At 47.2% G+C, this 17,619-nt stretch overlaps 1 protein-coding gene across 1 annotated transcript in view; it reads right to left on the minus strand.

The window, feature by feature from the left end:
* Positions 1 to 5,322: 5,322 nt before the first annotated feature.
* The window catches only part of cpvl (carboxypeptidase vitellogenic like), a 152,155-nt gene continuing 139,858 nt past the window's right edge, over positions 5,323 to 17,619 (minus strand). Inside the window, exon 13 of the mRNA XM_038797278.1 lies at positions 5,323 to 5,809. Coding sequence (XP_038653206.1) covers positions 5,708 to 5,809 — 102 coding nt within the window. The 3' untranslated portion in view covers positions 5,323 to 5,707. The remainder of the gene's footprint in view (positions 5,810 to 17,619) is intronic.

The following is a 17,619-nucleotide window of genomic DNA, read 5'->3' on the forward strand; positions in this document are numbered from 1 at the left end:
AATTCCACCAGTTGCTCCATCGACCTCTGGGCAGGCAGAATAAGCCCTTTGCCCTCCACCCTCTTTGCCTATGGCGCACCACGAAGACTCTCCTGCTCCAGCAGCTCCTTTCTTCTCAATGCACTCCTAGTTCGTGGATCCGTCCACCAGCCACAGCAGAGGGGTTACACCTTCTCCTGGCACTCCTGTACCTCTTTCCGTCTGAAACATCGCACCTGAGATGGGGAAAGGAGCTAAAAAACCACCTTGAGTGGGAGTAAGAGAAATGTGCGACCGCTCACTCCATGGCCGCCACCGGAAGTGGGTGTGCCTAACCATGCACATATGTTCTGGTCCTGCCCAAAGTTGTAGACATTTTGGGGCTCATGTTTCAGCACCATGTCGGCGATTTTGCATGTGGATTTGGAGCCCAGTCCCGTGGAGGACATATTTCGGGTGTTGGACTTCCTGGAGCTGCAGTTAGGAACTGGAGCAGACGTTTTAACCTTCACCCCGCTGATTGCTCGCAGGCGGGTCCTGTTGGGGTGGAGGTCAGCTTCTCCTCCCAGTACCTCAGTATGGCTTGGAGACCTGACTGAGTTCCTGTATTTGGAGAAGGTTAAGTTTAGTTTGAGGGGGCGATTGAGAGTTTCAATAAGAGATGGGGTCTGTTTATTCTTCACTTTAAAGAGTTTTTAGAACAGTACAGCACAGAACAGGCCCTTCGGCCCTCGATGTTGTGCCCCGCAATGATCACCCTACTCAAGCCCACGTATCAACCCTATACCAGTAACCCAACCCCCCCCCCCCCATTATTAACCTTATTTTTTAGGACACTAAGGCACATGGCGCACATGGCCAATCCACCTAACCCGCACATCTTTGGACTGTGGGAGGAAACCAGAGCACCCGGAGGAAACCCACTCACACACGGGGAGGACGTGCAGACTCCGCACAGACAGTGACCCAGCCGGGAATCGAACCTGGGACCCTGGAGCTGTGAAGCATTTATGCTAACCACCATGCTACCGTGCTGCCCACGGTTGGTTACCGTCAACTGCTAGGGGGAGGGAGGTGTGAGCTTGGTGGGGGTTGGGTAGTGATGGGGGCTGCTATTCCTTGAGTTATTGGGTGTCGGTTGGTAGAGTGTGGGGGAGGGGGTTCTGTTCTTGTTGTTTTGCATTGTTTTGTTTTGTCTATAAAGTGTTAAAATATTAAAAACCAAATAAAATATTTTTTAAAAACCAATGCACTTAGGAGTTTATAGTAAAGATCTGAGGCAGCCTGGACTTGCAGACAATGAAAGAATCATGGTAGATGCTAGAAGTACGAGCGCACATGTGAAAGAAGCTTTTATGGTGATCACAGATGAACTGGACATTGAAGGGGTGGAAGCCCTCCCTGTTGATAGCTATCACTGGCAGTCACTGGACACTTTAATGGCTGCAAACGACGATTCCCAGCCCTTGGGGGGATCCCAGCGATGGTAGTGAAATTCTGAAAGGGTGTATCTGTTCTGAAATGAATTTACTGCCCAACTCTGGCAAAGAGGGTATCAGTGACCTGCAAGATGCACTGGTATCTAGCCATTTTTGTGGTGATAGTAATGTCGTCAACTGATCCTTTGAAGGAGCCAAAACAAAGTTGAAGGCCACAGTGACTTTGACAGCTACTGGCAGGGCGATGATCAGTGCTGTGAGGTATGAGGTCTTCTCTGATGAGAGCATAAATGCCTGTGACCATCTGCCTGGAGAGCCTCCTACAACACTGAGTGTCGGGTATCTCCACGTAGCTCGGTTTCAGTGTGTATGGTCCTCATTGCCTTCCTGCCCCTCTTTTCTGTCCCATGCTCTTCTCTGTGCACCTTGGGGTTCCCATTATTTATACGTAAAATATCAGTTTAATTGCCAAGCAAACCCAATTCAGCCAGCCTTTTTACATGCCACCCAAATTTCTTAACTTTTATGGCAACTAAATTTGGGCAGTGTATAAAATTGGCAATCAATTAGCTGTTGTTCAGTTTTGTCCACGAATGAAAGCAAAAATTAGCCCCATTCATTTTCTTTAAAAGCTCAACTAGCTAAGCATGACGTTCTCTTTGCTTCTTCAGTGTTATATGTCTCTGATTAGCTCGTGTTCACTGATTCAATCCCATGTTTTGAATTTTAAATGTTTAACCAAACACAGAAAACTAGTGGCAGGAATCTACCTGAGGGATTCTGAGCTCCACCATCAGGCTTTAATTGGAATAAAATCCTGCATTGTATTGGAAACGGTCACTCAATGTGGAATGACTAATTAACAGTCACCATTGTTGGGCAGGGGAACTCTATAGGGCAGCCTGTATCTGCAGCTGCACCTAGGCAGGCAGGTGGGAAGGCCTCAAAGCCTGTCTGGAGCACTGCTCCCCCACCCCAGACTGCCACCAGGGGGTTGCCGCCATGCAGCTAAGCTAAGTTTTCCCCATCACCTTTGGGAACCTGGAGACCAACTGGAAAACTCCAGTCAGTGCTCATTAACAGACCTCAATAGGCCTTTAATTGGATGAATTGGCTATCTGCTGCTTTTAGGTGATTAGCCCTGCTTCTTTACCCTCTCCCCGAAAACTGCCTCTGGGAAAATGGCCTGGTTGGTGGATTGAGCCGGAGAACCAACATGCAGACTAGTGGCATGAAATTCAGTGCCCTCCCACCTCTTTTCATGGCCCTGGTGGTGTTATATTACTTGGTTTAAGTAATATATGTCAGTACTAACTGCAGATGATGTTGAAGAACACTCGAGTATTTGAAGTAAACTGAAAGAATTTATTAAGTAATGACAAAACTAATAAATGAGTTTGACACTCTACTGATCTAACTCTAGCAATAAAGTAAGAATAACTAACTGTACAAACTGTATTGAAGCTACACGTGGTGGCTGGGCTGAGATTTCTCTGCTACACTGATGTTCTTTCTGTAACTCTTGTTGGAAAAGAGAGAGCTTCTAATAATAATAATAATAATAACAATAATAATCGCTTATTGTCATAAGCAGGCTTCAATGAAGTTACTGTGGAAAAACCCCTAGTCGCAACATTCCAGCACCTTCCCGCCTCCTGTCTGGGAGCTCCGGTTATATAGGGGGTCGTGAATGCCCCCTAGTGGTTATGCCACAGCTGGGTGTTGTGATTACCCCCTTAGTTACATGTCTGTCTACATAGCATTATAGTGTGTGCTATAAATCCAGTCCTAACTTGACTATATTCCCCTGGTTTATGCCATTACATTTACTTTAATAGGGAATCTGTACTTGATACTCTCTCATCCTTTGGCTCTATTCATGTTTCCAAACATGAATTTTCCAAGCTATACCTCTCAATTGCTTTCAGTATTCTGGGAGGGGGACGTTCTATCTAGGCCTGATGACAGCCCTACTTTTAGTCTCACTAATTTAAATCAAATGTTTGGCTCCAGTAATGGTTCGTCCAGCTACCCCTAGTTACATTTTTCATTTTCTCTATTAAAACCAAGATAAAATACTTATTTAGCACATTCAACATTCCTTTATTCAAGAAAAATACAGCCCTACTCATCGCCAAATGGTTTGAACCCTTCTTTCAACGCTCCTTTTCTTCTCATCTACTTACTATTTCCTTTCATTCTGGCCACCAATTTTTAAAATGAATATTAGGGCATTCGTTTCAGATCACCAAGGGTTAATGGCTGATCCTCAAACATGCAGCTGCCTGCAAAGAGGAAATGTTCTGATGTACAACTACAAACAAAAACACATATTTCATTGAAATTGTGAAATTTGTTCACTCAAAGTCTACTTAATCATCCCCCCAGAGGGGATGGAGGCTGCGTCAGGTTTGAGGGCACTGTTGCTGGTGCCCCTCCTGTTCTCGCCGGTCCGACATTCCGTTCGCTGGTGGTGGTCTCAGTGTTGTGAGTTTGGAACTAGTACAGGTAACTTTGGGTTGGAAGGCATGTCTCTGTGGGCGCCGATATGCGATAATCACAGGTTTGTGCCGGCGGGGCTGGATGCGAGGTTCTGGAGGCAGTGACAGGTGGAGATAGAGTCCCTAAGGGACTTACTTGTAGGGGATAAGTTTGCAGGCCTGGAGGAAACATACGAGTTGTCTAAGGGGACTGGGTTCAGGTACCTGCAGGTGAGGGACTTTGTGAGGAGAGGTTGTTATAACCTGGAGTTAAGCAAGTCATGGTATACTAATAAAACCTTAAGCAGGTCATGGGACGCTTATGAGGCTGTTGAGGGGGAATACACACTCCCGCACTTAGGGGCGGGGTGCCCCCTTCTACATTGTGTATAAAACCAGAGGGCCAGGAAATGTGACCTGGCTCCTGTAGTAGAATAACTGCTCTGTATCCTTGTCCTTTGACTCAACCTGTTTGGCTCGGTGTGGAATCCTTTCCGGATCTTGGAATAGAGGCGTCGTCCTTCCCGAGGCTGCTGCCTCTGGTGCTGCAAGACAAGCTGTTGTCTGAGGATGACGTTGTGGAGGGGCGAGTGTCAGACAATTATGGAGTGATGATGGAGAGGGAGGGCACTCCGGAGATGGAGGTCAAGCGCAAATGGGGAGAGTAGTTGGGAGGGGAGGGGAGGTGAGGGCTGGGAAGAGGAAGGGAGTCCTGCAGAGGGTGAACGTGTCCTTGTCGTGTGCGAGGTTGAGTCTCATCCAATTTAAGGTGGTGCATAGGGCCCACATGACGGTCAAGAGGATGAGCCAGTTCTTTGCAGGGATGGAGGATAGGTGTGGACGGTGTGCAGGGGAGGCCTGCGAATCACGTCCACATGTTCTGGCCATGTCCGAAGCTGAAGGGCAGGGCTTCTCGGATGTTATGTCCGGAACTTTGGGGGTAGGGGTGGCCCAAGTCCAGAGGTGCCGATATTTGGAGTGCCAGAAGATCTGGGAGTCCAGGTGGGGAGAGAGGCCGATGTGTTGGCCTTTGCCTCTCTGATAGCCCGGAGACGGATTCTGTTGAACTGGCAGGACTCTGAGCCGTCAAAGGCAGGTGTGTGGGTGAGCCACCTGGCAGAATTCCTGCACTTGGAGAAGGACAAGTTTGCCTTGCGGGGGTTCACCCGGAGGTGTTCACATGTTTATTGATTTCTTTAAGGTGAAGTAAGTCGTCAGTGGGTGGGGTGGTGGTATAGGGGTTTGTTTCTGATTTCATTGCTGTTTTGTGTGTGTCTGTGTGTGTGTGTGTGTGTGTGTGGGGGGGGGGGGGGGGGGAAGAGATGAGGGGCACCATTAAGAAGATTTTCATTGATGTATTTAAAAACAACTGGTTGTTGGCATAGGAGGTTGGAACACTTGATACAGAAAACTGCAAACAATGATAAATCAGCAAAGACATTTATTTCTCCATTCAGATTTTGTATCTTGCAAAAAGTGGTATTAGAAAATTACATCAAATCACACAACAAAATAGTGCGGATGCTGGAAATCTGAAACGAAAGTAGGGTAGAAACTGAAAATCCAAAATAAAAAGCAGTAAACATTGAAAATGTGCAGCAGTTCAGGCACCATTTATTGTGAGAGGAGCAAAGTTAATGTTTGAGATTGATGACCTTTCATCAGAACATTGATGTAGTTCAGGTCTCTTATGCCACAAAATGACTGTAGAGTGCAAGGGAAATTCTGCATGCTTTCAGACTTTGGCATCTCGTTTGAAAGTAAAGATATATTTTTTTTTTAAAAAAGAGGGACTTTGCGTAATACAGTTCAGAAGAATTGACCATTTTTAGAGATGAAACGGTCAATCATGTCAAATGTTCTTTCAGGCTGATCATACGGCAATAAGTGTCCTCCACCTCGTATAATTACCTTAAATAGAAAATATAAAATGCACTTTAATAAACTTAAATACAACAAAATAGAAATTGCAACTTGTTGCTAACATTCATAATGAATCTCTCCTGGATTTCATTTGAGTGCACTGGATGCACATCACAAATCAATGCTGCCTGAAGTTTGCCTGATTGTACATTGGTTATGGATTTTATTGACGGCAACATTCCCTGCTCTGAAGCTAAAAGCATAAAACTTAATTTGTTGCAAGATGTTTTCTAAAGTAGGGATCACAGAATTTTTAAGAACAAAATTGCCTCCCCTTTCTTTTCATTTTATAAAGGTTTTATTTCTTATCCTATCAGTGCTGTGTGCCACAGGGTGGTGGTGTGTTATAGTTCACTGAGGGGTCTGAGTTGCTGGTGCAACATGCACTTTTACATGCATGTTGTAGTCTGGAGCTATGGACAATAATGGCAGAGGATCGAACTTTCTTTCCAACACATGGATGACCAAGAATATCTCCCAATCTTACCACCTCCATGTGTCAGAAGGATTTGCAGGTTGATACACAGCCTGTTTAGCCACGTTATAAACACACCTTCCTTGGCCATCAAGTCCTCAAGGGAAGGGTCTCAAAGTGTGCCATGCAGCATTTCTCATTTGATGAATTTCAGGTCCCTTCTTATGCCAAGAAGATGACTCAGACAATATTGCAAGGGCTATTCTGTATGATTCATCATCCAATTTCTCCCCCTCGTTGTGGGATAAAAGAGAAGGGGCTCGTCGGTGTTCAGAACCTCCTAGTGGAAAATGCAAGAATGGCAAGTGAGGAAATGTAGCTGCAAATCCAAACCCCTTGGGCGGGGTTCTCTCAGCCCAGGCCGGGCCGGAGAATCGCTGGGACAGGTACAAATCGCACAACGTCACCCCACGCTGGTCCGCCGATTCTCTGGGGAGCGGAGAATTGGCGCCATTGGCGCCGACCGGGGGCCACTCTACGCGGCCCCCCCCCCCCACCCCCGGCGATTTTCGGGCAGCCACGCAAAAAAATCCGAGTCTCGCCGGCGCCGTTCACACCTGGTCTTACCCGGCGGGACCTCGGTGAGAATGCATCCGGAGGCGGCCTTTTGGGGGGGGGGGGGGGGAAGAGGCGGGGTCTGACCTCAGGAGGGGGCCTTCGCTGTGGCCTGGCCCGCGATCGGGGCGTACCGATCGGCGGGCCGGCCTCTCGGGCTGGGGGTCTCTTTTGTTCCGCACCGGTCCCTGTATTCCTACGCCATGTTGCGTTGGGGCCAGCTTGGAGAAGTGAGTCACCGCGCACGCGTGACAATCGCACCGGTCCCACTGCGCATGCGCAGACCTGCGGTGCCCATCTGACGCCGGGATCATCAGCTGGAGCAGCGTGGGTCGCTCCAGTGCCGTTCTGGCCCCCTGTAGGGGTCAGAATCGCTGCTCCTGAGACCATGTTGGCGCCGTCGAGAAACGCGATCAGAGAATCCCACCCACTATTCTGGACCAGGATGAGTTACACTTTTGCATTTTGCTGTCACTGTATTAAGCTAGATCCAAAAATGCTAGTAAAGAGTAGGACATCAATGAGACTTCAAAAATTTCACATTAAAAGGTCAGGATTTAAGGACGGTGATTTTGAAACAATGGCTATTCATCTAAAGTTGGTTTAGAGTTAGGGAAACGCTGGTATTTTAAGCAATGCACCATGAAAAATTCTGAATTTCCTTAATCTGAATAAATGTAATGAATCAATTGGGAAAAGGTAGAATACTAATTCCCAATTTTCTGCTGCATGTGTGGAGAGAGAAACAAATTTAACTGCCAGAATTTTACCAGCCGTTCAGAGATGGGGTGAGCGGCAGAAGGGCTGAAAAAATGGTGATGGAAGAAATAGGGAGAGAATGGAGAGAAGCATCTTACTGACGACAGCACACCTCCCCCCGCACTAAGGGGAGAGAGACTACCAGGAACATTGTGGTAGCCTTGCAGGGTCTCCTTGGGACTGGGGGGGGCAGTTGCTGGATCTGCTCTCATTTAACATTGGCATTGGCCCACAGGTGAGAGTAGCACTGGTTGCCCACACAGCTCTGTCGCCATCACTTGAGGGCTCAATTACCAGGGGCTTCCTGCTAGGCCCCGTAAAATTAAAATAAATGTTCTGTGGCATTTCATGGGTACCTTCCCGTTCTCCTTGCTGCCAAGGCTATTGCGTTGCCAGCTCTCTGATTGGGCAGGCAGTTAAGAGAGGTAGGCTGCCATCTTTAATGGGACGGCTGCTTAACTGGTTGCTGCTAATGAAAGGGTGTGTTTATTTGTACTGCAACACAAGCGGTAGCACTTCCTGCACATGTGCAATGTCAGAATGTTAGTTGGCTAAACAGAAAGGAATAAACTGGCTTGACACAATCTAATAAAGTTTAAGTTACTCATTGGTAAGTATGTGTAGTCCTTAGCAAATTGCAAGTTCTTGTATCATGTTTGCTTATAATTTAGCAACTGTATCCCTGCAAAACTTGCTTCTGGTAGTTCAGGAAATGATGAAGATATATAATAAGGAAATTCAGTAAATGAAATTCCCAAAGCTTTAACATGCTAAGGGTGAAAGTAGCATACAATGTATTTTGCTCATCTAATACTCATATATTTTGTTTATGTTCATGGTCTGATTTATTATGGCAAGTTAATTGGTGTTCTGTGTGCGGGCTTCAACCCCTCTGTAGATGCAGTTGATTCTCTTTCAAAGCCCTTGGGTGCTTTTTTAGGTCCAGGTTGTAATGGGAGTGAGGCATGGAGTATCAGTTCACTTGCTAGGCCTATTTTACTGCCAGTTCCTGATTAAAGCATCTTAAATCAAGCAAAAGTACATCCTATCGCCAACCAGAAAGGCATCATGAACAACTTTACATGGGCTGATGGCTCCACTATGGGCTGAGTGCACATACATGGCAACAGAATCTGCTACAAAAAGGAAGGAAACTAGATGGATCATGCAGCATCCGCCTAGACTTCGGAAACAACAATAGCCCGTTGATCCTGCAAAGTTTTCCTTACTAACATTCGTAGCTTGTACCAAAATTAGGAGAGCATGGCACAGTTATACTTACAAAATCATATCTTTCAGACAATGTCCCTGTACAGATGAGTGTGGTTAGTTGGCCCCCGAAAACAACGCTCACATCTGTCCTCCTCCCCAGGAAAGACTCCTTTCATCCTCGCCTTCGTCAGGTGATGCCTGTGCACCACCTTGAATTGGATCAGACTAAGTCAGGCACATGAAGATGTGGAGTTGACCCTATGAAGGACCTCGCTCCATACCTCATCATGCAGGAGGGGACCCACTTCACGCCCACCCACCCATTTCCCTATTACCTCATTCAACAGAGCCACCTCCGCTGATAGGATCTGGCCGTATATGCACAAAATAATCCCACCACCAGACCCAGCCAAAGACAAAATCTTCTTCAACAGGGAGGAGGATGGTGCCAAGAGGAAAGAGAGAAAAGACTTACTCGGAAAATCACGAATCTGAAAGTATCTGAACAGATTGGAACCAGGGAGTTGAAATTTCTCCGACAGCTCCTTAAAGCTGGCAAACCTTCCATCCACGAACATGTCCCTAAACCTCTCCAAACCATTCCACTCCCATAACCTAAACATCTAATCCAAATCCGTTGGCAAAAATAAGGGATTATTGCGGGGGTGCCAGCAAAGTCATGGAGCTAAGTTTAAAGTGCTGTCTGAATGCAATAGCCTTCCACATTCACACTACTACCAGATTCATGGAAAATCTTGCCAGAGAGAATGGCAACGATGGAGTTACTAATGCATCAAGACAAGACTCTTAAAGGAACTCGCCTCCATTTCCCCCCCATACAGAACCCTGATGACTGAACTACCCAAGTTTCTTCCGAGTATTGGCTACCCAATAGTAAAATAATAAATTGAGTAAAGCCAATTAAGTGAATAGATTTCTAACTGATTGAGCAAAACTGGGCGTTCAAGAGGCACTTTGGGTCATCAACAGTTGCAGAACTGTATTCAACCACAATCTGCAAACTCGTGGCCCATTATACCACCCACTCTACCATTACCATCAATCCTGGTTCAATGAAGAGTACGCTAGGTGGAGCACCAGGAATACCTAAATATGGGGTGGCAACCTGGTGATGCTACAATGGGACTACTTGCATGCCAAACAGTGAATGCAGCAAGTGATAGAACGAAGCGATCCCACAACCTAAGCATCAATTATACGCTCTGCAGTACTGCTACATCCCGTCTTGAAAGGTGGTGGACAATTAAGCAATTAACAGGAGGAGGCGGTTCCACAAATATCCCTTTTTTCAATGATGGTGAACTCCAGCACATTAGTGCTGCAGCATTTGCAACAAACTTCAGCAAGAAATGCCAAGTGGATGATCCATCTCAACCTCCTCCAGCGGTCTCCAGGATTGCAAATGCCAGTCTTCAGCCAATTCAATTCACTCCACTTGACATCACGAAACGGCTGAAGGCACTGTATACTGCAAAGCAATGGTCCCTGACAATATTCTGGCAATAGTATTGAAGATTTTTGCTCCAGAATTTGCAGCACCTTAGCTAAGCTGTTCCTGTACAACTACAACACTGGCATCTACCCAGCAATGCGGAAAATTGCCCAGGTATGTTCTACACACAAAAAGCAGGACAAATTCAACCCGGCCAATTATCAGTCTACTCTCGATCATCAGCAAGGTGATGGAAGATGTAATCGAAAGTGCTATCAAGCAGCTCACTGTGCTTAGTTTGGGTTTCATCAGAGCCACTCATCTCCTAACCTTATTACAGCATTAGTCCATCCAAACATGAATAAAAGAGCTGAACTCAAGACGTGCGAGTGACTGCTCTTGACCTCAAAGCAGCATTTGTCAGAATGGGCATAAGGAGCTGAGCAAATCTGGAGTCAACTTAAGGAGTTCCTTAAGTTAGTGTCCACCTTTTAACCATCTTCATCAATGACTTTCTCTCCCACATAAGGTCAGAAATGGGGATGTTTGCTGAAGATTGCACAGAAATGGGGATGTTTGCTGAAGATTGCACAATGTTCAGCATCATTTGTGACTCCTCAGATACTGAAGTTGTCCGTGCAAGTGAGAATGGATGTTATTTTTTTTAATATTTGGGGAAATATTGTGTTATTCTGTGAAGAAGGCTACGAGTCTGTGTGTGTGTAAATCATTTAATTAAGCTGGGGAAAGGTTACTAGAGACAGATTATCTGGGAGGCTTAAGACATGAAAGGATACAGATGTTAAGTTTGTGCATTTGTAATGAGATATTGAGCAAAATTCCCTGGGCTGGATTCTCCGTTTTTGGGACTATGTCCCCATGCCATCATAAAAACTGTGGCCGTGGCACAGTGGTTAGCATGAGGACCCGGCGCTGAGGACCCGGGTTCGAATCCCGGCCCTGGGTCACTGTCCGTGTGGAGTTTGCACATTCTCCCCGTGTTTGCGTGGGTTTCACCCCCACAACCCAAAGATGTGCAGGTTAGGTGGATTGGCCACGCTAAATTGCCCCTTAATTGGAAAAAATAATTGGGTACTCTAAATTTATAAAAAAATAAAAATAAAAAAATAAAAACTGTGGCCTTTTATGATAGAAAAACTGGCGTGAAAGGGCCACATATTCATAACCCTGCAGGGGGCTAGCAGCGAACCACCGGGAAGCTCAATGTTTTTGCTGCAGATATGGACCCCCGCACTTCTGGGTCAGAGGCCGCGCATGCGCACGACGGCGGTCTCCAGCGGCCGCGCTGTGCTCCATGGTGGACTCAGACCACAGAGCTGGACCTCCCAAATAGCGCACCCAACCCGGACCACCACCCCCCAAAGTTAGCCCGGTGCCGTATAAGGTCCCCACTGCCCTCCGATCGGCCAGCTCCCAACCATGGCAGCCACGGACTGAGTCTGCAGCCGCCGGCTAGTATCCCAACCAGCAGGACCATGTTAGATCCATGTCGTCGGGAACTCAGCTGGTCGGGGGTGGAGAATGGCGCGGCGGGCCTCTGGCTATGGCCGCAGTTAGGCGATATGCGGGGCGACGTACTCTCCGACATACTCTCCATGCGCGGAAATGGATTCTCCGGCCCGGTGCGGCGGCAATTTTGGCGTCGGGGTGTGGAGAATCCAGCCCCCTGTTTGGGCGTCTAACCGCTGGATTCTCCATTGGAGAGACTATGGGTGGGATTCTCCATCCAGCGACGCTGGAATCGCGAAACGCGAACGGGCAGAGATTCGCGTATGAGCCAAAAATCGTGGCCGGTATTGGGCGCCCGACAGAATGTCCTGCTTCAGTGCCTCGACAGTGGCGTCAATTCATTCTACTCAACTCGTACAGTAAACACCGTTGGCATATAATTAACGGACCGACCCGGTATTCTCCGGGGCCCCTGCAATGTTCCGCCTCTGCCAGGAGAAATTACCGATGGGGAGGTTCACATCTGGTTTTAAAAACCAATAATAGGCACCGTGGCTGCTGAGGTAGAGAGAGCAGGTAAAGCATGTTCCCAGAGGTACGACCGTGGGCTGCCAGTCCAGCAACTGGCAGGGTCAAGGGGAGTAGCAGGGGATGACCAGGTGATGGGCTGTGGTATCGAGGTGACACCGTGGGACCATGGTGGCCAGGCATGGACCGCCATTGCTGCAGCCTGCAAGGGAACCACTCCACTGATTGCCCATCGCGACTCGCGGGTGCAGTGGATGACACCGGCCATATGGTGCCCCATATGGTCGAAATCCACCACCACCCCACAACCAGGCGCCATCCGCTGGCTGGGCATCACATAGCCCACCAAGGGGTACGTCCACAGTAGCCCTTACAGGAAGGCAATGGACGGGGGCCGCAGAGTATACCTCAGGCCCAGTGCGTACCCCTGCCAGCAGGAACGTGCTGAGACCAGAGGCCTTTGCAGTGTTGGGGCCAAGGGTGCTGTGCGGAGGACAGAGTGTCAGTGTGAATGGCCAGGAATGGGTGTGGGGAGGTGGGGGACATGCAGGGACAGGGGCTGCAGTACAGTCCGGGGCATACTTGTAGCCTGTTGGACCAAGTTGGGCACGGGGGTACGCACGATGCTAACATGTCTGCCTTTCACCCTGCAGACAATGGACTTGGAATCCAATCAGGAATGGTGGTCTTCATCCTTGTCACCGCAGCCCTGGGGGAAGCACTAAGGCTGTACAAGCAGGAGCTGCTCGGGGAGGGCCAGAAACCTGCACAGGCCCCATCCTTTCCTCATCCGTCAGGGGGACCCACCACATGGGCCCTGTAATAGAAGGCCCCCCACGTGATCCCTGTATTAGGGAGATCCCCCACGGGGCCCTCTGCAATTGGGAGACCCCCTACAGGAATCCCTGCAATAGGGATAACCCCTACCAGGACCTCTGTAATATGAAGACGCTCTCACAGCGATCCCTGCCTCAAAGGACACCCCCGGACACCCCCCCCCACCCCCACCCCCCCAACATACCCCACCTCTCCAGAAAAGAGACCCCTGTCCGGAAGCTAGTGAACAGTCCAGACAGGGGCAGTGAGAAGAAATACCTTGAAGCTCCACGTGTCCATTCCTGAAAGGAGAGCAGCTACAACCTGTGTGTGGTTCCCACAAATCCATTAGCTGTAAGCTATTCATAGCTTTCTAGTAGTGGTCAGCGATTGGCAGCTTCTACAAACCATCTTCAGCTTTGATTCATTCATGTCCCTTCACAGTTCAATGGTCCACGTGTTGAAACCCCAATGTTTACAAACATTGACCACATTGAAGAGAGCTAAGTGCATTGCAAGCACTAAGTGCATTCCAAATCGATCAAGTGTGGGGGTCTCCCTAATACAGGAGTTCCTGTGGGGTGTCTTTTTATTACAAGGGTCCTTGTGGGGCATCTCCCTACCTCTCTTTGGACCCTGGCAGCCACCCCCAAGTAAGCAGTACAATTTTTAACCACTTTTCAACTTTGCTCTCTTCACTCTCCCCCTCAGCAGCAATGGTGCCCAGTCCCCACTTGTAAATGCCCTGTCGCAAACCGCACCCACTTGACTGCCGCCTGAGAGGGGCGCAACATCATGGAGGCCCAGAGCATAGTGGGTCAAACATGCTAATCGTATTGAAATTAATGCAAATGCCGGTTTATCATGCCGCCGGCGCTGGACGTGAAACCCATTTTGCCACCAATGAGGGACCGGAGCATGGCGTCCGGTTCAGCGATGGCCACAGGCCTTGATTTGGCCGCTAGCCCAATTCTCCGCTAGATCGCAGTTTGCGTTTGAGAGTCACGAGGTGGAGAATTTCGCCCATTATGGTGGGTTTTAGGTACAAGTAAATAGGTTGGGTCTAACATTTATATTTTTTAGATCAGCTGGGAGTTTGTTTCAATATCAAAGGGTAGTCAGAGATGACAAGGAACACCAGACATGACAAGGAACATGTTGCATCTTACTTGCATGTTCCTTGGGTAAACAGAAGACAATATATTACATTTTATTGACCTGAAAGCAGAGACAAAATAGAAACATGAATTAATTTATGTTTGGAAGGACTTGAGTTTCAAAGAGATGTGAGAGCAATAGAATCTGAGATGGGGGAGGGGAAGTATTTTAGAATTACCGTGGCGGGCTTAGGGGTTGGCTGTGTGAGGTAGACGTGCTGGTGGCAAAGTAGTTAGCACTGCTGCTTCACAGTGCCAGGGACTTGTGTTCGATTCCGACCTTGGGTACCTGTGTGGAGTTTGCACTTTCTCCCCCTGTCTGCATGCGTTTCCTCCAGGCGCTCCGGTTTCCTCCCATAATCCAAAGATGTACAGGTTAGATGGATTGGTCATCATCAATTGCCCTTTTGTATCCCAAAGGCTAGGTGAGGTTATGGGGATCAGGGGGAGGGGGGAATGGGCCTAGGTAGAGTGCTCTTTCAAAGGACCAGTGTAGACTCGATGGACCGAACTAGGGATGGGCATTAAATGCTGGCCTAGCCAGCGATACCCACATGCCTTGAAAGAATATAAAAGAGGTTTGCCTGAAATCAGTTATGGGCAAAATAGTAGAATATACTATTAAAGACATGGTAGTAGGGCACTTAGAAAAGTATACTTTGATTCAGCAAGATCAACATAGTCTCATGAAAGAGAAATCATGGCTGGTCCAACACCCCAAATATGGCCTCCTGAGGTCCAGTTTCATGTGCACCACTTTAGAGATTACCCTAAAAACCTCATTCCAGTAATCCTCCAGCTTTGGACAGGACCAAAACATATGAAAGTGATTTGTGGCTATTAGTTCTATTAGTTCTTTGATGATTAGTTCTTTTATCTATTAGTTCTTTGATGATTTAACTATAAGGATAGATATGGGGAGACTAGACAAAGATTGACAGATTGTTAAATACTAAGGGAGTCAAGTGAAGTAGGGATAGGGCTGGAAAGTGGAGTTAGAAGATCAGCCATGATATTACTGAATGGTAGAGCAGACCTGAGGGTCATATGGCCTACTCCTGACCCTATCTCTTCTGTTCTTACATATACCTCATCACATTAAAAGCAATTATGGCTCCAGCGCGTCTCATTTCTTCCCAGAGGAATTCATTGTATTCTGAGATTTTTTCTGGTTCTGCTTTTCTACCTAGTGCATAGTTTGCAACTATTTGAGATTAGATCGATGTGGAAGTAAAGACCAACTTTATATTTCATAGGAAAAACTAACTACAATATTATGTGATAATCCTACATGAACATAGTAATAAAAAACATTCAGTAGAGCAGTGAAAGTTGTCTCAATTAAGGAAAATACAAAATCACAACTGAAAACCAAACTGCATTATCAACAAAAGTTTGAGAGAAAAGCTAGTATATAATCTAAATCAGACGAAGAAAATTCCTATTCTATGTTGAATATATTTTAAGTTTTGGCCCTCTCTGTACATTATGCAAACAGCTGTTAAGTCTCATGTCTTGTGTTCATTAATTGTGACAACAAATATACAATAAAGCAGAACTTGTGTCAATAGTAATTTTTAAATCTAGGCTTCCTCCTTGCAAAATGAGAGTCATAGCAAGAGGCCTTATTTTAAATTTGAAGGAGTTTTAAATTTCCTCTGGGCTACTGATTAGATTAGTTTATAAAAGTTGGAGGGCCAATAGCTTGTCTGCAAGAGATAGCTACAGTTCCGTGTCTGGACATTTCCTTAGCAGTTGAACTCTTTCCACACAAAATGGTATACAGGGTGACATAGAAAGCCCCACTTAAATAAACTATCAACTTATCAAAACTTGTTCCTTCTTTTCACACAATATTATAGGATTGCATAAAAGTGGACACATAAACAGCAAAATAATTTAAAAAAAACATTGTTTGGACTATGGCCCACTCAAAGAGATGACCTTTTGCAGAAAGGGTTTTCAGGAACCACAATACATCAGACATAACAGCTGTTTGCATAAGACAGAAAAAATTCTTATTTAAGGCAAAAGACCAACAACGAATCTGCTCTGTCACCGCTGGAAGGGATCAAAGCAAAGTGGGAGGAAGAATTGGGAGAGGGTATGGAGGAGGGGTTCTGATGTGAGGTGCTCCAGAGAGTGAACGCCTTCACCTCCTGCAGGAGGTTTGGCCTGATACAGCTGAAGGTAGTATATAGAGCACACCTCACAAGGGCGAGAATCAGCCGGCTCTTTGAGAGGGTAGAAGATGTATGTGAACATTGCGGGGGCGGGGGGGTGGTCGCAAATCACGTTCATATGTTTTGGATGTTTAATGCAAAGCTGGAGGATTACTGGAAGGAGGTTTTTAGGGTAATCTCTAAAGTGGTGCACGTGAAACAGGACCCAGGCCCCCGGGAGGCCATATTCGGGGTGTCAGACCAGCCAGGGTTGGAAACGGGTGCGGAGGCAGATGTTGTAGCCTTCGTCTTGTTGATCGCCCGAAGGCGGATACTGCTGGGATGGAGAGCAGCCTCTCCACCCTGTGCCTTGGTGTGGCGGGGGGACCTGCTGGAATTCTTGACTCTTGAGAAGGTCAAATTTGAACTAAGGGGAAGGATGGAGGGATTCTACAATTCATGGACGTTATTCATTATGCACTGTCGAGAATTGGATTACATCGAACATGGGGTGAGGGGGGGTTAGGGTAGGGGGACTGTATGTGTTAATGGTGTCTATGGGTGATTCCTAATTCCTTTTTGTTATTTGTTTATGTTAACATGCGGGCTGCTGTTCGGGGGTTTGGTGAGAGGATGGGATTGTTATTGATATGGGGATTGACATTATATTCATTAGTGATTATTGTTTATTGTTGGTGGGTGTAAATTTGGGAGAAAATGTGAAAAAGGAGAATAAAAATATATATAAAAAAAAAAAATCTTTCAAAGCACTAGACCAATTAATCATGGCATTCATATGGGGCGGGGGGGGGGGGGGGGAAAGAATGCTAGGATCCCAAAGAAGGTCCAAATCCGGGGGGGGGGGGGGGTGGGCTAGCCCTCCCAAACCTATAATTCTACCACTGGGCGGCACAGCCGAGCAAATAAGGGGGTGGATGAAGGAGCCAGAAGCCGAGTGGGTATGCGTGCAAGAGGTCTCCTGCAAGGGGATCTCCTTCCGGGCCCTCGCCACAGTGGCATTCCCATCCCCACCCAAAAAACACTCCAGCAGTCCAGTGGTAATAGCCGCCCTCCAGACGCGGAACCAACTACGGCAGCAATTTGGTCTGACCAAAATGTCGGACAAAGCTCCCATCTGCAACAACCATTGGTTCACACCAGCGCTGACTGACGCCACCTTTAAAAAGTGGGGACAGGATGGAGGGACACTG

The sequence above is a fragment of the Scyliorhinus canicula genome, chromosome 5 (assembly GCF_902713615.1).
Source record: "Scyliorhinus canicula chromosome 5, sScyCan1.1, whole genome shotgun sequence".
NCBI classification, from domain to species: domain Eukaryota; kingdom Metazoa; phylum Chordata; class Chondrichthyes; order Carcharhiniformes; family Scyliorhinidae; genus Scyliorhinus; species Scyliorhinus canicula.